This window comes from Melopsittacus undulatus, chromosome 1 (genome assembly GCF_012275295.1).
Source record: "Melopsittacus undulatus isolate bMelUnd1 chromosome 1, bMelUnd1.mat.Z, whole genome shotgun sequence".
In the NCBI taxonomy this organism is placed as follows: Eukaryota; Metazoa; Chordata; class Aves; order Psittaciformes; family Psittaculidae; genus Melopsittacus; species Melopsittacus undulatus.
The window spans coordinates 87,044,569-87,069,592 of NC_047527.1; the positions used below are offsets into that span (position 1 = coordinate 87,044,569).

A 25,024-nucleotide genomic window follows, 5' to 3' on the forward strand; every position below is an offset into this window, starting at 1 on the left:
GAAACCAATTAAAAGAAGTCTGAAAAAGAAATCTAAAAGAGAAATTAATGTGAGGTGATTATTCCAAGATGAAAGATTTTCATTCACTTCCTTGTAATTATACAGGAATGCTTATTTCATGATAAAAATTGAAGCTGAAATGGGCACATAGGGTCAAATTTATCTAATTCAAGTTACCTGTCCAAAAGTTAAGTGTTTTGTCTGTACATGTCTTATGATAGAGTGAATAATTATTTGTGATTCTCTCTACCCATTTACAGAAGGGACTGGCTTAGACCAGCTACCTAGCACTGAGTAATGGTGAAGTAGCTAATGGCATCTCCCAGAATTATGTTTGTACTCACCATCTCCTTGCAGATATCTCTGCTTCTGCTGGAAGCCTCCCCACATCTAAAGAGAATACATTAATAGACATCAGGTTGTTAATGACCAGCTATGATTTCAAAATCTGAACTGAACAGGAGGGAGAACTCTTGCCTCAAGTGAGACCCTTCAGTTCCTGCCCTAAAAAAGTGCTGTTCCGCAGTGTCACTGAGCAGATGCAGGCTTAAGCACAGCTCAAGTTCTTTCCTAGGTGATGCAGTTTAAAGGGTTGTGGCTACATGAGAGAGGAAACAGAAGAGATTTTAGGCCCAGTCAGAAAAGCAGGTTGTGGCTCACTGTGCCTTTTCCTGAGGCACTGAATTGAGTTTCCCAAGATGTCCATTAGTGCTACAGCTGTATACTTTCTATTTTGTGTGTGCCTTGTGTACAGAATGTACCAGGAGACCAGTTGAGCATCCATAGTTATATTATAGGTGCAAATAAAGATATTTGCAGGTGGCCAGGTTGCCAAATGCCAGCTGGAAACACTATAGTTGGGAGCAATGTAGAGAGAAAAGCTAAACTGTCCTTTTGTGATATGGTCTGCAAACCCTGCTTGGTAGACATATAAAGTACTTACTTTCTGTAATATATTTCAAACATATCCATGGCTTTGAGTAGCATGAGGCCTATTGGCAGAAATTATTTTGCCCAGTATCATGCAATGGTTGAATTCTTTTGGATGGAATATCAATAAGCAGGCATGGCTTGGGAACACAGTCATGCTTTGAAGAGCCCTCTGTAAGGGAAAATGAGAAATGTCCTTCAAACTGTTGTAGCACAAGACTGGTGGAGTAGCTCTCTATTAAGAAAGGATAACAGGGGTTAGTGCTTCTGAACAAAGATTTTTCCAGCCTGTGCTATATAACAGTACATTTAGGTACACCTGGACCTTTCATGTTATGATTTTGGAAATAAATTAATTGTCTGTACTTGGAACCTTGTCAAAACTGCTGTGAAACACTATAGTGGGATTATAGTGGAGTTCATCATGCTGGAATATATGCTGTACTACAGTATGAAAGATTTTGAAATTCAGTGTTTTACATTTATTATGTCTTCTACCTCAATCATTCTAGGAAAGGAAGGAATATTATCCAAACCCCAGTAATAAGGCAAGTGATGCCTATGTGATCATGAGGCTTTCCATTAACTTCTTCCAAAGAATGAGCTTGTGGCAGAAGAGTGTAGTTGTTAAATTGTAAACCTTATCTGTCTATTAATTTTATATACTATAGAGCCAAGCCCCAGTCATGAGCCCAAGGCTTCTTTATGGTAGGTAGGTACTGTAGAAATATGAAATGTAATGTCATCTCCTACCTGTAGTTGAATTTACTGTCAGGCTTTCAGAGTAACCATGAGATTGTGCTGCTATCAAATGAACACAGTTTTAAGCCTTTTGTTATATACAAGTATTCTGCTGTTCTGATTTTTGAACAAGATATCAAACAGATGCTAACAGCATCCCAGGCTATGATACATAAACTGCTGCCTCTGTATCTTTTGAGGATATCTTCATCTCTTGGAGATTGTATCACATTGTGATGGAATTTTTGTACTTGTTCCTTGCTCTGACTGTTCTTGAAGAAAAGATGATTTCGTAAGATACCAAACAATCAATTTGGTGATAGTGCAATTTTGCCAAGAAAGTTGCATCTTGGGGCAATGAATATATATGAAGTGAATATGTACGGCTGTACTTATACCCCTGAAAAAAATGTGATTCATAATTGAATTTTTGAACTGTACTGTAGACTTGGTCTTTCTGCCAAGTGGCAGCCCCTCATGTATATTTTATAGCTTTTTATTTTTTCAAATCTACATGGCCCAAATGTCTGGGGAGGTGTAATAGTATTGAAAGGTATTAAAAGATCCAAACTCTCAAAATCCAACTTAGCCTGAGTTAATGAAACAATATGAAAAAAAAAAGGGAGGAATTTGCTTTTACGTACACAGAACAAAAAGAGCACTACTGGAGCCCACAGGCAGAGCCAGGGGAAATAGAGTGAAGGAGTCCATGCATTTTTGGCTCTGTGATGTAAATTAGGACTGTAGCAAATTTCACTGTCCTCCATGGAGAATGTCCAACCTTGGGCTTTGCGGAAAAGGAAAAAAGCCTCAAAAACTAAGCAAACCATTTGTTTTTATATGTATGCTGAAGCACAGAGGAAGACCATATACCATAAAAGGATAGTTGATGACTAATATCCTTGTTGTTCTTGGGAGTTAAATGGATACCTTATCTTACATAATTTGAAAGCTTGAATGTTATTGCAGTGTATGGTTATGAACTTTGAAAAAGTATCTGAAGTTTTAAATAAGATTCTGTTTAATAGTGGTTTTGTCATTGATTTTGTGAATACTTAGGAGGGCTTGTGGGAATGGGAGATGTGGACTTGGGCAAAGATAGCAAGATGGAAAGGAATAGGGGAAGAAGACTGAGGAATTGTGTAATTTCAAAAGCAGAAAGATAAAAGAATTGGAAACCAAAAGTATCAGTCCCAGGTGGGTTAAAAATAGGGAAATTCCTCCTTGTCTCTTTGTTTCACTTTGTTTCACTCTTTCCTCTGCTTGCTGATCTAGTTTTCCTGTCCTGTTCTGCTCTAGTCACACCCATTTCTCCCTGTCAGGAAACATTTTCCTCACAGCTACTTGGCCTGGTGAAATATTGGTAAAATGGTAGAATTTGTTACTTGCATATTAGAAGAAAGTTGAATCTGGCTTTGCCAGACTGAAATTTTGTAATAGGCTGTTCCTTCAGTGTGTACCCAGCTATTCTGATTATGGAACAAAACCAAAACCTTAATCAAAGCCTTTAAAGTTCTTTTGCTTAGTTTTCAAGTGGAGCAAACAGAACAGATCAGTCTGACACGGGAGACAAAGCCGTGGTCTCAAAGTGACTATTATTGTTAGAAAACTATTTCACATGTGAGATTTAGAAAGATAAGTTCTTATTCCACAGAATAGGCATAATTGAATGTTTACTTCTTTTCTTGAGTTCTTGAGGAGTGGCTTACTTAGCATGCATAGTCTGAAAGCCAAGTCCTTATTTTAGGAGGTAATTTAAACTGAATTGCACACAAGAGCCTGGATACATCAGTTGGAGAATAATACGACAATCTTGGTTTTGCTTTTGCTGAAGAGGGAAATTCAGAAGGAAACCTTAGTAAGCTTTTTGGCCCCAGGTGCTTTGAATCCCAGCCACCTGACCTTGCACTTTCAGAAGCTCTTCTGTATTAGACTGACACCTTAGTCTGGGGTTTGTTAGTTCATTGGTTGGTTTGTTTGTTTTCCATGTAAAACCTTTAACTCCTAACATACAGGAGCTTTAACTGAAGTAGGAAATAATTTTAAATGGATTATTTTTAACACAGGTGAACATGGTTTACCTCATTGCTGTGGCCCTCACGTAGAATGTGTATTCCTGGTCTCTTAACAGCAAGTAAATACTTATTTTGCAGAAGCTGTTTTTCAAAGCCTTGTTCATAACTGCCCATTAGTGACACAGAGCTCAGATATGGGAATAGGTCTGTTTCAGGAATTTCTGATGGTTTGTGTCAGGTCAGATGTTCACTGTGTCTAACTTATTTTCTACACATTTTAAAACACTGATTCATTTTATAAAACATGTGTAGTCTGTGTATCCTTGAGAATCTGCACACCATTCTTCCCACCATTTTAGTTACTGAATTTGCTCCATAAACAGCCATGGTTTGGTCTGAAAAAAAAGATCAAATTCAGATCCCATAGGCTTCTGGAACTCATCCCAGCTTTCAGCTACACACACATTGGGTATATTCATTTGGGCGCATTTTGTGAAAAACATGCTGTATACAGGCTCTTCTATGTTCCTGACTTTCCATCTGACTTTCCTGTCTCCATCCAAGATCAAAACTTCATTTCTTTCATTTCTCAGTAACTGCTGAGTATAACAATTTGAAGACCCAATTTAGGCTCTACTGAAAAAAAGATTTCTTTATTGGCAGTTTTATAAGAGTAGCAAAAATTGTTAAGTAAAAGCCAGCATGAATATAAAAAAGTGTGACTGAAGAATATAACAAAAAAGTTTTGTCAACCTGTTCCTAACGCTACATTGCAAAATATGTCTTAAATATCTTGTACAGTGCGAAATGTCGTGTCTCACAGTCCTTGAGAAGGTTAACATTTCTGTCTGTGGGTATTTCTCAGGACTCAGTGGGATATAATCCGTGAGTTCTGGCAGGTTGTTATATATACCTCAGTGAGTAATTACAAAGCTTCCCATCCTGGTTGACCCAATTTAGCTTTCATTTAACAACATTTTTTGGGGAATGGTTTGATTGGTCTGCATTTAAGTGTAAACTGATTCATCTGGGCTCAAAGGTGAAGAGCAGGACAGTATGAGTTCTCAAGGAAGATAAGGACTCTTGAGCAGCCCTGTAAGACACAGCTGCAATGATGCAGCCTCCTGGAGTTCAATTAGACTGTCTCAGCCCCTCTGTGGGAAGCCAGTCAAACTGTTTCATCCTTTCATTTTCCATCTTTGGCTACCTGGCATGCGAAACTTCCAGCAGTTTTCTTCTGGTGGGTAGTCAAGTTTTTCATGTGAGGCAGCAGGAGCTTGGCAGCATACAGACCTTTGAGGGCCACTTGGGGAAAGCTCATGTATTAGGAAAGCTTTATCTATTGGGCTGTGTTATTTCAAGCAGTGATACTATGATTGCCCCACCAGGTCCCTGGAATATACTGCTTTGGCCAGGTCTCCTTGTCAGAACCTCAACCTGGATTGTGCTACATTTAAAGCTATTCTATGTTTGTTTGATCTGTCAGATTGACTTGCACTCACTTGGCTTCTTTATATATTACTTGCAAAAATTCAGTGTATTTAAACATATGTATGTATGTACTGTGAAAAGCTTTGGGTTGCTCTCTCACTTAATAGGGTCATTAGCTGCACATTTAACTTCTAAGCCACCTGGTCATTTCCAGTCGGAAATATGCTTAGAAGCATGCTTGAGTCGTGTTGAGTTCTACAAAGTAGTCTTTAAGTCAACACTACATTGACTTGGAGCTTTACAGGTGGGAAGTTGGAGAAGAGATCAGAGGCAACATAACTGAAGATGCAGAGTGCAGTGAAGATTTGATAGTACTGATTTGAGGAGGAATTCTAATGATTTGGATTTTCCTTTCCTTTTCCTTCTTGTCGTCTTTTTTTTTTTTTTCTTCTCTCACTCTCTCTCTGAGTAGGGGGAATGCTTCACTGATAAGACTTCGTGGACAGTTGAGAAGTTTACAGTCTGAAGGCTGATAATCACTCAAGAATCACCCAGAAGACAAGTTCTGTGGTGATGTGTTTATTCATAGCTCAGATAAAATGCTTTGAGCTGCTAGGCAGATAGCTGTGTAAAGAATTTTTTGTCTTCTACAAGGTGCAGACACCTGTGATGTGTTCCAGTCCTTCTAAAACAAAACAACACCCCCCAAAAAAAAAGAAAATTCATAAAAATTGCTGATATAAAATCAAAACATTAATTGCAAAATTAAAGGGCATAGCAAATACATTGGGGATAAAGTGTGAGGAAAAAAGAGTTACAATGAAAACCATATTTAAAAAAACATAAATGTCAAATGTAAAGCTTTGCTTATCAGAATATACACTTGTTCTGTCACATCCTTTTTTTTTTTCACCCTTGTCCAATTTACCAGTAATCCTCAGTAATATGGGGAAGGAGGATCATCATCCCTTATCATGTATACTTAAATGAGCATCAGTGAATTAACACTGATGCTTAACCTGGCATCTCTAGGTTTCAGATTTAATGCCTCTGTTGAAATTAAGCAGTGGCCATTCAGAACCCTCATGGATATTGCTTCAGGTGCTCCACTTTACCTCTGGAGGAGGGGGTGGATTGTATTAATCAGTCTACAGAAATACCTATACATATATGAAAGTCTGTCACTTTTGAAATTAATAGGAGTTTTGTTACTGAACTAGGAATTGATGGTCTAAGAAAGACAAGCTGGAAGTTTGGGGAAGCAACGCCATTGCGATGAAATATCCTCTTCCCTTCATAGCCATAAAAATATAATTACATTTACATACTGGAGTAGGGAGAGAAATCGTACTTTCAGCTTGGAAAAGAAAGTTTATGGTTTGCACTTTGAAGTCAAAGCTCAAAATCTTTCCCAAACACAAATTGCAATACATTCTCTGTAGTCACTATCATTTCTCTAAAAATAAATCAAAGTAGAAAATCAGGCAGTTCTTCTTGTAATGTAGCATAGATTGGAAGTTTCCAAGGTCCGGTTAGCTCAAATCTGTTGGTTGTTCTAAGTATACTAGTTTGAGCAGCTCTGCTGTAAGGTACCTTTTGAGTTCACACCTCAGTCCTCTATTTCTTAGGACTTCCACAATTCAATTGGTAAGTTGCCTGCTTTCAAAGGTCATAAAGTGCAAAATCGTGCCTTTGATCACATGAGAAGGGACAAGGCAGAATATCCAGACTTCTCTGTGAAGGACTCTTACGAAGTTGACCAAATCCCTGTGGCAGTGCAATACTGCTGAGGTTGCAGATGAGACACAGAGGGGTTCTGCTGAGGGCTTGATTTAACAGGTAAATAGGCAGGTTCAGATTGAATTAAAAGAATACAAGTGATGACTTTGTCTCTTTTCCCAAGCTTGTTATGTCTGCCACTATTTAAACAGAACTCTGGACTGTTTTCTCTCAGCATTGAATGTGACAGCATACCTCAGGATGTCATCAGCACTCAAGTAACAGGAGCTGTCTAATTTCTGATAGCAAAGACAGGGATCAGAAAGTAGACTTCTGCCTCCAGCCTCCTGCATGATGTGGGGAAACTGCTGAGTTTGAAGTTTCTGAAATATTAGAATTTCAGTTAATGCTGGGGGGGGCAAGTATGGCCTTGGTCTAGATGGATAGCTGTGAGATACACAGTCACATTATATGACTCAGAGGCACATTGACAGTGCTGATGGTGAAGAGTCAAGTCTGTCTCATATGCAAGCATCCTTTCAGCATAAGTCTATTTAAGTATCTGTTTAAGTTTAAAAACCCCCGATCCTTTGCTTCTGGGCTCTCAGTTTATTTCAAAATCAGTAGGATGGTGGCTAAACTTGGAGTTGGTTCCTGGTGTTGAAAAAAAATCCCTGTTTAATGACTCAGTGTTCCTGCCCTATAAAGAACAGGAATGAAGGTATGAATATTTACTTTCCTGATGGAAATGTCACATCATTAACATCTGTATAGCTCTTCTGTATCAAATATTCTTGCCTTTCTATATTTAGTAGTGCATAAAAGGAGTCTGTTGTATGTGGGAGCAGTGGCTTTTCCCATAGGCAGCAGCCCAGGAGTTCCCTGGTTGGAGGTGTGATGTTAACGGGACAGTGCCTCACATCACACTGCTCTGTTTCTTCAGGTGCCTCAAAAGAGGCAATTTTGATCCTCTCTATTGTTGGTAATGATGTTAGTGCTGCATAGGTTTGGTGCAGTCTGTCAGCCCAAGTGAAATATTCTGAACAGGGAATCTGTGTTTACATGCCTTATAAAACAACTGATGTGGAAGTGCTCAGCTCTAAGGATAGTAAAGGGTAGTGGTGTATAGCATTATGTCGCATTTCTCAAAGCCTCTCTGAAACTTTGGACACAAATTGCTGAGAGTGCAGCTTTATTTTATTACCACCACTTTTGGTTCCTGGGCTCAGTGGTGTGCCCTGTCTTGCTGCAGTTTTTGATGGAAGTTTGGTCTTTTCTGTAGCCTTTAGATCACTCGTTTGGCAGTTACTTGGAGGCTTTTCTGTCTTGCCACTTCACCTTTTTTTTTCTTGATAAGTAAGTGAACATTTTATCTGCAATTTTTCATGTTGTGAACTTAAGCTCTTAAATTTTCTGTTGTCTGTTTATTGCAGCTGGTGCTCGGGATAAAATTGGCTGGGCATTTGGCTTGGGTTTGGAGAGGCTGGCCATGATCCTGTACAATATCCCTGACATTCGACTGTTCTGGAGTGAAGATGAACGCTTCTTGAAACAGTTTGTTGTGCCTCACATTTGGCAAAAAATAAAATTCCAGGTAAAATAATATATATATGATAATAATTTTGTGTCACTAAGGAGTGTGTTTGGCCCTAGAGAATATCACATAATTAAAATTCTGTGCCATTAACAGATTAGGTTTTTATGCAGCAGCTTTACAGCTATCAAGATTCTCTGATATACTGCAATAAAATTCAGCTTTTCATGCTAACATTTTTTTTCACCAGATCATGTTGTGGGTTGCTGCTGATACCTCATGGGTATCTCTGTTCTGAGTAATACTTAAGCATATATTTTACTTTTAAATTTATCCACAATAGCGATTGATTTAGGCCTGTGACTGGTTTGGGTATATTTGGTATATTCTTGAATTGTGTCCATAATTCTGTTTCATTATAAAAATGTGTCTGATGCACTCAAATACCATAACACAATCCAAATTTTTCCCATTGCTTTTATTCTACATCCACTAAAGTCAATGTGAATTGCATTGTTAGACTTTGGCACAGTATTTTATGAATGTGCCTCGATGTCTTCAGTATGTGAGCTCTTTCGTTCAGGTGATAGTGGGGGAAGAATGCAGGCTCAGCTTATATTGGTTTTGTAACTCCTCTACTGAGGTGATTTTTGTACTTAATAACCTTGTCTTACTTTTCAGAAGTTTCAAAGTAACCAAGCCTAACGGGATTGAGAGGAAATGCTACTTCCATAACATTCTTTAGCATGAGCATGGGAAGGTTCAAGTCAGGTGGAATCACTGGTCTTTGGGGCAGTTGAGCTGCAAAACTGTTTAGGTGCTTGCTGAAGTCTGAAGTGCTAAAGCAGCAAACCACTTTTTGCTGCTGTCTTTTACCATTTTACTTGCTTTACAAACAGCTTGATTATGGTTTTTAGAATCAAAAATGTAAAAGGGGAAATCAGTAGTGACAATGCTTAGATGATATTTGAGTAGTCTTCACGTCAAATGAATAGCAGCATCTATTTTTTAACTCATGACTGCTGGCACATTCGTAGATTAAAAATTCAAAGTAGTGTTTGATAGGTTTGGGGGCTGGGTTTGGGCTTTTTTGTTTTGGCTATGGTTATGGTTTGGTTTGGGTTTTTGTTGGTTTAGGTTTTTGGATTGGGGTTTCTTTGGGGTCATTGGGGTATTCAGGTTGTAGCTATCACAGAAAGAAAGCAGGTTTTTGCCAGTGTTCCTAAAGGTGGGTCTGACTGTAGATTTCCCTACAGAATGTTTGTTGTCCTTTTCAATTAGGAGTGTTCAAGCTGTCTTCTTTTCAGCCCTTATCTTTCTGGTTGGCTTTGCTCCCAAGGAGCACAGATTGTGGCTTGATTTATAAATTTCATATCCGATGGAACTGAGATGAGATTTCTTGCTTACTTTAAGATTGTGAATCCAAGCCTCAAATTGATATTAGCAGTAGGCTGGGTTTTGGGGGAAAGGCCCAGATTGTCAGAATAGAATCATAGAATAGAATCATAGAATTATATGGTCTGATGTTAAAGAGGAGCCAAGGAGAGGGCTAGGTGTCTGGCTTCTGCAAGTTGTATATCATTTTCATGTTCAGCTTTAAATAAAGTCATGTGTAGTGAACCAGTCTGAAGATGACAGAGGCATAGGTTACTGTGCATAGACTCAGAGGAGAGGACAGAGTTTCTATGAAGCTAAAAGTGAAATAAATTTTTTTCTCTCTTGGGTTTGTTTTTTTTTTATCGCTGTTTCTGTTTGTTTGGGGTTTTTTTCCAATTGGTGCTGTTTGGTAACCTTAGCTGTCAGGAGTCACTAGAAGCACAGGGGTTTCCAGTGTTTGTAACTGTACGATCAATAGAAGAGTGGTACAAGATCTTGGTAGGTCTTTAAGCATTATTTCTTGCTGAGCAGTGTTGGTTTCAGCTGGCCTTGGTTCAACTCTGAATAAGGAGGAAAGTTCTACAACCTGAAACTGATGTTGTAGAGAGAGTCATGAAGTTGAGGCTTGTCTGAAATACATTTTTAAGTAATAACATGAATCAAGATGCAATAGGTAGGGGGACTTCAAGGAAGAGAAATTGTCAGCTGCCACTATGCTCTAATTTGGACCAAAGGGAAAGATCAGAGTAATATTACTGGGCCATTACCTACTGCTTTACCACATTAATGTGTTGGCAGTTGTCATATCCCAGCAAATAGGCCAGGGAAAAGTATACAGACTGGGAGAATGGGGGTATGGGAGAGGGGCAATGGAGGTGGAAAGATGGATTATTTTCAATCTTTCTCTCTTCTGAAGTGATGATATGGCCAATGTTTTAGAAACAGATTTTTGCTCTGGTATTAAGCACTTCTTAGGGACGATTTTTGGTTTGGTGTTTTTTTTGCTTTTTTTCCTCTTCCCCCCCTCTACTCCTCTCTCTTTTAGCACATGCATACTCTCACTCCACTTTGTTTTCCCATCTATATATATCCCATCCCGTAGAATATTTCTTCCTAACTCTTAGTTTGTATTTTTCAGCTCAGTCTCTGAATATAAAAGACTAGAGGCAAGCTTGTTTTTTTGTTTAAAAAGAAGCCTGATCCAGCTTTCTTATATCTTACACTGAGCTTTTTCAAGCTTAATACTGTGCATACTTCTAGTACAAACTGGCATTACTTTTTAAAGGGCTAATGTCCCTTAATATGACAAGACTGCCAAATAGTCTTTGGTGCCAGCTTAAGATCTCAAATGATGGGTGTTACTAAGCCAGGTTTTCTTTCTTGCTATTCTGTGTTATTTTTCAGGTATGCTGTAAAACCAAGGTAGCAGACCTTCTACACCTGCCTACTTTCTGAAGAGTCATAATTAATGAACCACATGGTTTATTCATATCATATTTGACAGAAAACTTTTAGCCTGTCTTCCAGTGTTGATGTTGTAAGAAATCTCAGTGGGTATTAAAATGTGTCAGATTTTCTGCATGCAAGGCCATGCAGTACTTTTCAGCCTGACTGAACTGAGCCAAGACAGACCAGGTGTTTTGAGAGCCTTTCATTACATAAATTGAATTCAGCATCCTCAGAGGGCCTGGATAAATGTCCATCCTTTATGTGCTTAACAGAGGTAGACCTCTCAACCTTTGGATACTTCCCCCATCCTGTCTTATAATCTGAATATTATCCACCAACATAAGTGTTTTTCTTTCTGTTCATGAAAATATTTTTAGATATATTAGGTCCACTACATAGTAGTAACCTTTAATAATACCTGGGCTAAGAATACTCTTGTTCAGAAATGGATTTAATTGGAGCATTTTCTTGGGACTTAAAGTATATGTTTTGAGGCTTTTTAATAGCCTGAATGTTTCAGACTTTTCCCTGTGTCATCAATACACGCATGCAGATTTCAGTAGGTCAGAAAGATGCTGGGAAAAGCTGACAGTGCTTGTACCATTGTGGCCAGTCAGCACAGCAGTGTTAGAGTACTGCTCCCCACGGATCAGATTATTGCATTGATTTGGATTACCAAATCACACTGGCTATAATTTGACACAAGTCACAGCAGTGTGGGGGATCAGAGGCTGGTAACCTGCCTTAAGTCACTTGTGTAGAGTTTCTGCTCAGGCTGTGAAATGAAGGGCTGAGGATGGACAGACCAGGAAGGACTAAGCACCTGCAAGATGCCTAAAACAAATGACTCAGATCTGATCTAATACGCTTTGTTCATCAGGGCTCTGAGCATAGTTGCATGTAGCAGCTTTCCAGTTCATGCTGAGCCAGCATTCTTACAAAAAGGTGTGTCCATGGGCTGACAACTTTCAAAAAAAGGTACCAAAATGAAATGACATTTAGGGAAGGAAGGCACTCACAGTTCACATGAAGCGTGGTGTGCCCAGAGGTGTTGATTAAGACAAATGGGCTCTGGCTGCAGGATGGTTCCTGGAACCTCCATCATTTTGCTGCCATGGCAAGTAAGCGGCATGTCACATCAATGGACTGCTGATACATTCCCTCCTCACAAAGTCACTTTCATTTGATGCTGCTGGTGGCTGCTGTTGTTTTAAATAAGTATTTATTTTGACTGCGGATGAGCTTTGTGGCCTGGACTGAGGTCAAGCAGAATCATGTTTATGCTGTCCTAAGGGAAAGACTGTTGCAGAGGGTATCTGGATCAGATTCCTAGCTAAACTGCTGATGACTCCTTTGAGATTATGGGACTTGCTTCTTCTTTTCCTCATTTCTGCACTATCTGCAATAAGCCTAGCACCACCTAATTTTAACTACCCCCTTCCATCATTTCTAGGGGCTGCTTCTGTCCTTGTGCTGGCATATGCAGTCTCTTCAAAATCAGTTCCTTCATAATAACCTGTTAGGTTCAGTATTCAAAATATTAAAAAATTCTAACCAGGATCATTCTCATGGTGCCAGAATAACCAAAGCTCCTAGAGCAGCTCTGCTGAAAGACCAGAGGGGCCAGTAATCTTTGGCAGTGGAGTGAGGAGAGTTGACAATCAACTTGAATTGGCACTGCTCACTTCCCACAAAACTGTAGCCAGAATGGTGTATGTAGCCCTAACCTAGGAGACTGTCTCTGCTTTGCAAACTGAACACGCAAGGTTAGCAGAGATGAGAAAAAAATATATCTTCAGAGAGATGTAGTTGTGCGGAAAGAAGGAAATCAAAGTGGGCTCATCCTTCTCCTGTGCAAAATAGCAAAGGCTGGGCCACACTCACCCCCTTTACTCTGTGTACCATACAAATTAAGCCCCTTTTCTGATGCCAAAGGACACAGTACAACTTTTTTACTCTACTGTGCACTTTCCAGTTTCCTGAGACAGTCATCAACCCTGTGCATCTTCCCTGTGCTCATACCTGATTGTTGCTGGGAAACATATAGCTTGGCCTGAAGCTGTAGAAGATCCTGAAAATAAAATGCACTGGCAGGTACAAGGGGAAACTTGCACAAATTAAACCATCTTAGTCCTGTATCCTGTATTCCATGCTTGAGAAGGAGAGTATCTAATGTATAAGCCAGTATTTCAACCAGTTTGAACTTCTTACATTCACTGCTCAGGATAGGTCCATCTGATTCATCATTAGTGTGCTACTCCATGTAATTCATATTTATCAATTTAATCTGTGATTAGCTTTATTTTCTGATAAAAAGTAAAGGATTCACTGGCTGCTACATTTTCAGATATTTTTCATCAAGATTAGGTAACTCCATGCTTAAACGGTTATTCATTTATTATGTTTACTTTCTAATACTGCATCTATTAAAGGCAAATATGCAACCATTAGTATGTAAATTTAACTTGGATGTCTGAACAAATGAGGTACAGCCTCAACTGATTTATTGTCTAGTTAGCTTTACTGTAATTGAAGATATACAATGTTTGTGTGTATGCATGTGGAGGTACAACAGAGTAGGTGATGGTGTAGCATAAACATTTTATTGACATGACTTGAGGAAGGTTGAATTTCTTATGAATGATTTACATAGATCATCTTAAATGAATGTCAGTAAAATCTTTAAAGTGCTGTGTATCATCTCAGGTTTGTCTGCATACTCTGCAGAACATGGTGGAACTCCATTTTTTAGTGTTGGGTAGCTATGGAAAGAAGGAAAAAAATATCTTCTCCATTGTGAGATGCTGCACTAAGCCACACAATTGGATTAGAAATCACTTGATCATCAAGTCTTCTCTTATCAGGATGTTATATCTCGTATCATTTGTAGCCAGTGCTGGTATTGAAGCTCTAGGAACCTGAGCCCTCTGGCCCCAGTCAGGCAAAGTACTGAAGAACATGCTGAGCTTTAAACTCGTGAGTAGTCCCATTTAAATCAATGGGATAGTTCCTGTTCTCAGTCAAATATATCCTACGTGCCTAAATAGTTTCAGGTCAGAGATCTCCATACTTCCTGAGATCCAGCTGAGAGCGATCAGTGCTTTGCAGGGCTTAAGCAGAGAAAACTTTCAAAATGGCTGTCCTAAGCAATAAGAGTTTAATCTGAGAAACCACAAATTTCATTTGTTAAATCTTTGATCCAATTCAGTTTTACTGATTGACATTTGAGGAAAGAAAGTCAACCAGCAAGCATCTGGCGAGTAAAAAGGACTCGAATTCCCATTCTCAGTTAAAGACAATTAGCTGAAAACACAGGAAAGAAAGAAAACGGGGGTTCAGAAATGAGCAGAGAGTGAGTGAATGGACAGTTGCATGAGAGGGGATACAAGGAAAGAAAATACTGGGATATGACAAAGTAAGCGGAAGGTAGAAGAGAGAAGGGCTGTACTTTGGCCTTTGGAGGTAATAGGAAAAAATCAGGGGGCTAAAAGAGAAAGTTTAAACAAGATGGGAGGGGTGGGGTGGCAAGAGAAGTCAGATACAGAAATGGAGCATAATTTTAAGGCAAAAAACTGTTGAGACTGATGAAAAGTCTTTCTTAAAATCAATCAGAAAGCCTTCCCAGACTTCGTATGAATCTCGTTTTGAAAAGGCAAGTAGGAGTGACCACAGAAATTGTGACCACAAGCCATCAAAGCAATTCTGTACTTTATAGCATAATCATCAGTCTCAGGGTGGGGTAGTGTGTGCTGTTGAAAGCAAGGAATGTGTTTTCTCAGGGTTATGATAGAAACATTTATAGCAGCTCTCCAAAACTCAGGCATACCTCAGAAACAGAATAGGAGAGATGAAAACTGGTCTATCCAATGCTGTCCTACCCTTGTTTAATTTTGTAGACTTTTAAGTCCAGGTCTAAAAACTAAGCAGCTTACATACCAGTAAACCGCAAATGGGTAATACAATGGCTTTTCCATCATATGGTGTAGTAAACAGATGCTCAGGCACACATGCAATTTCACTGGAGCACAATTGGACTCGTGCACTCAGCCTTTCAAGGTGATGAGTTTTCCATTTGTCGTACTGTTAGCACATCAGCTTTTAGGGGCAGGAGTCATCACTGAACTCAGCATTTTGATTCTGAATTTGTGAAGCAATTATTGTGCCAGAACTCAGGCCCATGACTAAGGCTGCACTGACATGGTATTACTGAAACCCTTGGTAAAAATAACCACTGATGGGAGATGTGGATGCCAGCAATTCCACTGCTACCCTGAGCTAATAGCAATGATGTAGGTTTCATGCATATCCTGTTTGCATCCCTCTCATTGCAGTTTAGTCTTACTGATAGCTACCTGTTGAATCTGGACAAATCAGTAATACTTTAATTCCTTTCTGCTTGTACTTAGAAAAAAGACAACAGCCCTTTGTGCTTAGATTTGTTAGTGATAATTATCTTATGCAATATCTCCATCTGTTGTCTGCTGGTGCACCAAAGAGCAAAACAAATCCAAGTCATCCATCTCATAGCCACCTTGATAGTAGTCAGATGTATAGAGAAGCTTATGATATTCATTAGCAAAACCACAGCTCTTGTCCCTAACATATGTTCCTTGAAAAATACGTTAAGTAAGTCTAGTTTTTTTCCACAGTCTTAGAATATTTGAAAACTCTCATGTTCACCTCCGTTAGGTTGTCATGTGCCAGTAACAGATTTGATCTAGCTGGTGGTGACTTGAAGCAAAATAACTGCTCTGAGCTGTTCTTCCTGGATGTTTTCTCCTTTGTACACAACTGTCCCAGTTGGATTTTGTTCCTGTTGGGTGGAGTGTGTGTGTAGAGGTACACATATACTTTCAATTTTCTATGCTAACAGAGAGTTTAATCACCAATAGGTTTTTTTTTATGACATGGATGTAATTATGTTTCCTCAAATTCTCAGCTGTGTGGGATGTCCAGGGCTTTACTAACAAACCTTGAGTGTGCCACATGGGTGTTTGGAAGCTTGCAATGTGAAATACCAGTGTGTCCACCTGGATGATATCCTCTCTTTTGACTGTAGGTCCAGTCAGAGACAGCAGTTGAAACTTCTCCATTTGAAGGATGTTAGTGGTTTTGTGACTGTTCTGTACCACTTGTTCCAGAGCCTTAGTGCTCACAGTGTCAGGATGAGAAGGGTAATTTTTTGTTCTTTCCCATGTACTGTTCTGCTTTGTTGTTCCAGTTGCACCACAGCAGCTGCTTCTATGACTACACTGTGATGTGGATCAGGGACCCTTTTCCCCCTTCAGTTCCTCAAAGCCATGTCAGTCCCCTGTTCCATTTCTCATTGTTGCCCCATGCCCTCAGCACAACTTGGAGACTGCACTTGCGTTTTCATTGGCAGGATCAATCCTGAAATGATGGGGGAAAGATGGGAAGACAAAATCTTGTAAGGTGGCTTTGCCGCTGGATATCATGCCACAGCACTGTGGCCTGCATACATAAAGGAAAAGGTCATGGATCAATGATGGAAGTGAGCAGTCTGGGTGGAAAGAGAAGCCTTTGCTAGCTGAGAGACTTCTGCTGTTTCCTTCCATGTACCTTGGACATCCGGAACCTCAGTCCTAGAGAAAAAGAAGGAAGGAGTCGAGAAGTAACTGAAAGAAAAGTCAAGGACTAGAAAAGGAAGGGCAGAGTAACTTGAAGACATTCAGCTGTTCTTGTTGAAAGGCTTTTGTCACTTAGATTCCAATAGTGGCATCCTGAGTGAAACAACTGCAATGCTCACAAGATACAAAGGCCATGGTATCTGTAGATGTGTCCTGCGGATTTCAAATTGCATTCTCCGTATCTTCCCAAACTTGGTGTTTGCTGTAGTCCTTCCATGCAATTAATGTAAAAAATACTTTCACAGAGACAAAAAAATAGTTACCTGTTCAAAAACAGAGTCAAGACCACTATTTTTATGCGTCTCTATAATCTGAAAAGTTGGAACAAACTGGCAAAAGCCAGCCTCTCACGAGTCTGCAGGAGCGATACCATGCACAGAATATCCCATGACAGGCTTTGGCATGAGCAAGATTAAAAAAAAATAGTGCCTCAAAAATTTCCATGTCAGGTGTGGCTGAATTTAAAGCATGTTGTTAGATTAGAGGATGGGGTGAATATGTAGAGAATGTGGTAGACCCAGCAGGTATGTCATCAGTACAAGTGAAAGAGAATCCCAGTGACTGGGAACAGACCACAAGGGACTTCCTTGTCAATAGAATCATTTGCTGCTGATGTCTGGTGTAGGGGGTGGGGGGTTGGTTTGTTTTGTAAGCCAATGCAACCTAGTGAAAGTACACCTGGAACTATTTAAATTTTTACTTACAAAAACTGCAGTGAGCTTCAAAAAGTATATGTTACTGTGATTTGCTCTGATCTTGAAACCTCATATATTTGCAGTTTGACTGGTTGAGACTCTTAAAACAAATAGCTCACAAATGAGTAATTCTGCTGCTGAGTATATCAACTGATCTTTATTGTGTCCCAAATGATGAAGTATAATGGTTATACAAAGTACTTAAATAAGCCATGGAGCAATTTCCAGCAGTGATATATATGCTGAGACTCACATTAAATTAGCATTAGGTGAAGGAGTAAACCTGGAAATCTAAAATAACAATAGATTTCGTATTGGCTATGTGAAGCTGTGAGAACCAGCTGCTTGTGGTTTCAGCAGGAATCCACAGAAGTTCAGAGTGTTCAGTCTTATTGTCTACAGAAGTATGTACCTAGTAAGGAGTGCAAGGGTTACACTTTTGCCGATATTTTTCCAGTGCTGGTTTAATTACAGTGTGGTGAATGAAATTCTGGCCAGGAGGATGGCACAGTAACTGTCTTGACTTTAGTCTTTGGCCCTTACCTGAGAAGTTTCCCTGAAATTTGTGTCAGATCTTGACTCTGACTCAAATTTCCCTACTCAGTAATTCAGTTTTTCATGCTGTTTACAGTTGTAGTTGTCTTATACCTCCTGCCTCAGCGTGTCTTTTCCAATACTGTCTTGGGGTGGAAGGCTCTTCAGGGGCTATCATTTTGTGCTCTGTTTATCTAATGGGACCCTGGTTTCTGACTGGCAGTCCTACGTAGTTATCACAGTCTGAGTATCAGCATGCCTACAGGAAGGTTAAATACATCTTTATGAGTGTACATTATGCATTTGATGTAAGAATAAATTCCTGCTTAAAATATGCCTAAGCATTAGTACTGTGCAAATGTGTATCTTCAGAGGTACAAGTTTGTGTTTGTATTTATGCTAACGTTTTACAGGCAGAAGATAACATTTTGCAAAGAGCTTTTGATAAAGTGGTCTCCAAAAACATGCCTAAACCCCTACAGTCATCATGATTAGCCATTACAGCTCAGCTGTAGAGTATCCCTAGGAAATGAGGGCTGGAGAGAACAGTCTGGGTGCATGTGTGTGTATGTGTGAACAGGAGCACCTTTTGAAGTGCATGGGATTAATAAAAACTCCCTGATTTTCAGCTACCACTTGTCTGATCAGAATATGAATTAGGCTACAGAGAATAGCCAAACAACAGAAGGCACAGTTGGGAAGAACCATATTATTTGTATCATACCCATCCTCAATTTCCTTCATCTTGCTAGTGTGAGACACACATGTTCCATAGTAGTGACAGCCTAAACCAAAATGTGACAAGTAAGTAATGCTTTGGGGTGCATATGCTGCAGAGGATTTGCTTTTCCAATTTTCTAAAAGTGAATAATAGGAAGAAATCACCTCTTTTGAGGATTGCTTGCATCCTCCTGCTTACGTGTTAAATCCAGTTAGCATCATTATTACCACATGTAACCTGTTCTCCTAAATCAGCAATAGTAAACATATTTTCTGATTCTTGTAAAATAAGGAAAGGCATTAAAGAAGTTAACTGCTCCACACAAATATTTGGTTTGTAGAGATTTAAATGTGCTTTACATTTTGTGGTTGTGTACTTAAATCCTGAGTGTACTTTTTTGTTCTTGGCTTACGGCTTCTCTGTAATTTTCTGTTTCTAAGCATTGTTACACTTTAAGAAGAGTATGGCTTTAGGAATGCTCAGAGTCTGCCTGAAAGGAAAAGTTAAAGGCTTTTCTCCTTCTTATGAGTATTGAACAAGTGGAGCCTCTAATTTCTGTTTCTCTCTAGCTTACTTACTGTTCCTTAAAATTAAATACTGTTTATAGCTTGCTGCACTACCCTAGTGTTGTATTACTGATTTTGCACTGTGGAGGTTGTGATTAGTATAAATTTAGTACTTAAGGGGAGAAAAAAGGGAAGTTGACTACTTCTGGAAACCAAAGTAATGGATTTGACCAAGAGTCATTGCAGCTCAGGCAGTTTCCCCAAGTGAAGTAGGAAACCCAGATAATTTTGTGGCACTGAAAATCATGAAGAATGTTTCAAAAGCACCAGTAATCTCCTCAGGTATATTGTTGTATGGGCAATTCAGATATTTTCATTTCCTAAGGAGCACAGATTTTTCATGAGGCAGTATCTACAGTAGTGTTTCCTAGATGATACAGATTAGCTTGTAAGCCTGGGAAGTGTAGAAAGATGAGGACGTTCCCTTGTAGTATAGCAATGTCCAGGGCATTATGGGAAGCTGTACCTGGCCAAGGAATATGAAGCATTGTTGCCATTGACTTGGAAATCTCTGTGCTTTTTAGAAGGGAGAGAGAAAATAGAAAACCAGCTTGCTGGGTGGGAAAAGGACTTTTCCAGGTGTTGCGTGTGCCTGTAAGATTTGTGACGCTAGCTTATTTTGGTGTAACGTACAGGTGTTCTGGAGATTCTGCTATTTAAGCAATAACTCTCTGAAATAATGGATTTAATGAGCAAAAAAGGAAAAATAATCAGCAGTGCTTTATATGAGATTTTTCATCTAAGTTGAAATAAAATGTTGGGTGCAATTTTTTTCCATTCTTTGAAAGAAATACATCTTCGAATTGCTGCAGTCTCTTTCCAAATGCTTGCATTCTTTATTTAGATATAAATCTTTCATATGAATTGTTGATGTGTGCAGTATTTTACTCCACTGAGCTATTTATCTCAGCATTATTATTAAGCATAATGAGAAAAAACATACAAATGAAACCATCAGAAAGGAGGAAACCTGACTTCTGGGCATGGCAAAAACTTAATGCATGCTTCAAGCAATGCCTTCTGTAGGGTTAGGATTAGCTGTTCTCCCTGGAGCCTTCTCTTCTTCAGGCTGAACAACCCCAGCTCCCTGAGGCTGTCTTCGTAGGAACATTTAATGACAAGTTTTCTACTCACTCATTCTGCCACAGCACCAGTCCTCTCTTGCACTCTTCCTGGTGCTTGGAAAAGGTAGAGTAGCTTATCTAAGAAGTTTCACCTTTTCACTGGCTATTACTCATCTTAATTTTTCAGTGTCGTATTAGGTAGTGACTTTGTCAGGCACGCTACTCTATAAGAAGCTGTAAATTTTTTCATGCAAAAAAGGTCATATCTGTTCTTGTGCATGTGCATGTGTGTGTGCACTTGGGATGAGTCTTCAGGGTTTTTTTTCTATTCAAAGATGCTTCACTAGCATTGGAAAAGGTGATTATATGATATGTTACGAAGATCTACCAGTGACCATTTAGGCAGAACATAAGTAATTTAACTCCTGGTTTCCCACATTCAGGCCACATGTAATATGGCTCAAGAAAGAAACTCTTGTCTTCAACAAGACCTCATAGGGCTTAGCTTAGGTGAGAAGGGGATGGAGCTCAGATGGTGCCATGCACCACATAGCAGAGAGGAAACTGGTCTGCAGATTTGCTCCCCAGCCAAGGGACTGCAGCTCCTTCATCCCACATTAAAGGCTGAGACTTACTGAGAAAGACAGTATGTGCCCCATTGCACCTCCCTGCTTAACCTGGATCTAGAATGGATGCTTCATCTTTGAGAACAGTTTCATTTACTATGTTTCCTGATAACATTTTTCTTTCTTATATTTTCCACAAATTACTTCTTGTATTTCCATACTTCATGATTGTTTTTTCCCAGGGATGAGAGAGATAAAGCCAAGATGAGGAACATCAATTACTTGTCACCCAGTGCTCTTTTAATAGTGCAGGCTGCTGATGACAAACAAGCAGGCCTTCTGCCAAATGTATGGTTTTCTTCAAAGTGTTGATCTCTAGAGGAGAGTGTGACATCACCCCCCTCCTTTTTCACCCCCATGAAGAGCTGTGAACTGTACTAGTTGGAGTGGAAACTGGGATGCTGATTGATTTCACCAGTGAGTGTGCATTGGCCAGTCTAGTTAGCTGTAGTATCTGTAGGCAAATGCTCTTTTGTGGCTGCTGGTAGCTTTCACTTGGGTTTTTGTCTCAAACAGAAGAGCAGGGTTGGAACCAGGGCTCCTAAATCAGGCCTTTCCATCAACCATAACAAATTAAAACCTCCAGGAATGGAAAAGAATCAGGTGGGTTAGAAAGTAGAAAGGGAGGAAAAGGGTGGTGGCAGTGGGAATGTTTGGGCACTTCTTCCTCTTTCCCCAGCCCTAGAGCCCCTAGAAGGCTTGATTGCATAGTACTGATGTCAGGCCTAAGAGGAGTTTATCTAAGGTGGTGTTCACTTCACCCATTTCTCTTCAGTAGCTCAACATCTTTATGCTGTCCTTCATGCTTACTTCAAGATGAGAAATCACCAAACTAGAAAAAGAAAGGAGATTTGGTTTAGTAATACTGTCATTTCCAGAATGCCATGAAAGAAGCAGCTTGCTTAAAGACCTGTTACACTATATGTAACCATCCAGCTGTCTCCGATGATGGTAAAGAACAAGTGCTCAAAGCACAGCACATTCAGTATGAAAACAGTATAATCCTTCTCTACATTTACTGACCCTGCTTAAAGCCATAAGAGAGCTGTTGAACCAAAAATACAATTGTATAGCTCTGTTTAAAAGTGACTAGAGGATCTGTCTGCCATGAGTTTGTTTAGTCCCGTTTGGTTCCATGTAACAGGTCCTTAGTTGTGATATGCACCCTTTATTCATTTGAAACCTGATGCCCCCCTTGCCCTCTCTTATGTTTTCCCCTTGCTTCTGTGAGAAATTGTGAAGGGCGCTTCCCTTTCCACATTGAATCAATTAATGATTTGAAGCTACTTGGAACACTCAAAGGCACTCACATGATATTCAAACCAAGGACAGAGCATTCTCACCCATGTGCAAAAAACCCTCTTCCACTCAAAATGGTCTGTGTACAAGCAGAGTGCCTGAAATCCAGGGAGCTCATGATATTCCCATGGACACATGATGTTCCCTGTAACTGTATGTGAGCTTCCAGAGGTGAAGAGCTCTGCTGGGGGGAGTGGGCTGCTGTCCAAAAAGGGCTGATCTTAACTGTGTGTTTATTCTGAGAAGTTCAGATCACCACTGGAAGCTAATGCTCTTCTGCCATTCCCTGCAGGGAGACAGAGCAGTGCATCAATCCCAAACTGATTCATTTGCTTTGGTTTGGAGAGCTGAATTCTAGACCATGTATGTATATCTATATACATATGGCACAAGTTTAATCAGCTGGTGCAAGGGCAGTAACCTTGGACAGAAAGGTAGAGCAAAGTGCTAGGGATGGGGAATGTCCTAAGCTATTATAAAGTCATAGCCCTTTTCAGTGATGCACTCCTTAGGTACATGTAGGCATGGGTGAGGCAGGCTGGTAGAGCAGGGTACAGCACTGGTGTCCAGCTACTCATTCCTGTACTAAAATTACCACTCTGAGAGAAAAAAAGCTTCTGTTTTAGGAAGTACTTGGCTTATTTATTAACCAGGGGATGAAGTGTGACTAATGACTAGTAAACATATATCATGGAGGGTGGATCATCATAAGCTTCCATTTTATTATTTTAATAAATTATAGTAATTCAGTACTCCTACATGCTTTCACCTTGGGTGATTAAAAAATGCGATGTCATTATCTGCAGTGTTCACTACAATGTGGGCTCAGTGGAGTCCTATAGATTGAGTAATTACTGGGAAAGCACTCTTTGTTTTCCAAGGCTGTTGAAAAATGTCAAAGACTTCAGTGTTTGAAACAGAAAGCAAACAGAACATTTAGAGTACTGCTGTGGTGACAAAGTTCTGATGGGACCAAGAAAGTGGTGCAGAGTTGTCGGGTACCTTGGCAGTGCTGTGCGCCAGGCCTGGCGAGTGCCTCACAGCAGCACTCTGCAGGTGGGATCAGTCCTACCTTTCCCTAAACCTCTTTTCAGTTCCCCAGAAACCTAAGGGGGGTGGTCAGGCAGTGGAAGGAGGACCGGCAGTGTGCAAGTCTTGGAGGACCAGGCTCCGGCAGTGTGTAAGTAGCTGGCCAGCATACAGACAGCAGAGACAGACAGTGTTCTGTTAGCTTCTTTGAGCATTGTGCTGGAGCACACCTAAGTCAAGAAGAGGACATACCTGAAGTGGTGGCTGGAAGCAGCAGCAAAGCAGAAAATATAGTGGGAAGAGCACATTGCTCTCAAGGGCAGCCTCTAAAATATCTGTAAATTCATAAGGGAACAGTCTTCAGGGCTGTTATTTGCCTTGAACCTGGGAAGGAATCAAAGTCATGGGATAATAGAATGGTTAGAGTTGAAAGGAACTTTAAAGATCATCCAGTTCCAGCCCTCCTCCCATGGGCCAGGACACATTCCACTAGACCAGGTTGCTCCAAGCCCTATCCAACCTGACCTTGTACACTTCCAGGGGTGGAGCAGCCACAGTTTATCTGAGCAACCTATTCCAGTGTCTCACCACCTTCACAGTAAAGAATTTCTTCCTAATGCCTAATCTGAATTTGCCCTCTTTCAGTTTAAAGCCATTCCCTCTTGTCCTGTCACTACAAGCCCTTGTAAAAAGTCCCTCTCCAGATTTCTTGTAGGCCCCGTTTAGGCACCGGAAGCTGCTCTAAGGTCTCCCTGGAGCCTTCTCCAAACTGAACAAGCTCAACTCACTCATCCTGTCTTCATAACAGAGGTGCTCCAACCCTCTGTTCAGCTGTATTTGTGCTTGGGAATGCCCCAGCCTGTGTGCAGGACCTTGCAGTTGGCCTTCCTGAACTTCCTGTGGTTGGCATTGTCCCACCTCTCAAGCGTGTCGAGGTCCCTCTGGATGGCATCCCTTCCCTCCAGCATATCAACAGAACCACACAGCTTGGTGTCATCAGCACTCACTGAGGACGCACTCAATCCCACTGTCCATGTCACTGGCAAAGATGTTGAAGAGTGCCAGTCCCAGTGCCAACCCCTGAGGGATGCCACTCATCAATACAAACTTGGTAACTTCTTTTTAACCTGCCAGCTGGATTCTTGTCCTACCCTTTTCATGTTTTACGTGTAGGTAATAAATAATTATGTAGCTCTACACCAAACAGATCAATATGTTTGAGAACAAAGAATTTTATCCTTATACTAACTTTGGTGTTGATATAATACTTACTGCAATGATATTGACTGCAGCCAGGTGGTGAAGGGAGAGTATAATACGGGATTATTGCCTTGCCTTTTACCATAAAGATTTTTCTGATTACAAAGCTCTGAGAAAGGTTAGTCCCCTAATAATAAAGAAGTTACTGTTTTAAGCATTTTTCCTTCCACTCTTTGTAACACACTCAAGCATACACACATGTGCACAAACAAAAATACAGTTCTATATCTAGGCTAGTAGCACCATGAACTGAGTCAAAGCAGTTTTCTTATAGACTTGATACTCTGGGGGGTTGGTTGGGAACAGACCCTATGGTTTATTACATCTTTGAATAACTTTGCTCATGTCAGATTTGATGGCAATGATAATGTAAATCAGACTGTTCC

General features: G+C 40.1%; 1 protein-coding gene across 2 annotated transcripts in view; it reads left to right on the forward strand.

Annotated features, from left to right (window-relative positions):
- The window catches only part of FARS2 (phenylalanyl-tRNA synthetase 2, mitochondrial), a 241,101-nt gene that overhangs the window by 133,916 nt on the left and 82,161 nt on the right, over positions 1–25,024 (forward strand). For both annotated transcript variants that reach the window (XM_005149915.3, XM_034064714.1), the window contains exon 6: positions 8,270–8,430. In XM_005149915.3, the coding sequence (XP_005149972.2) occupies positions 8,270–8,430 (161 nt within the window). The remainder of the gene's footprint in view (positions 1–8,269; positions 8,431–25,024) is intronic.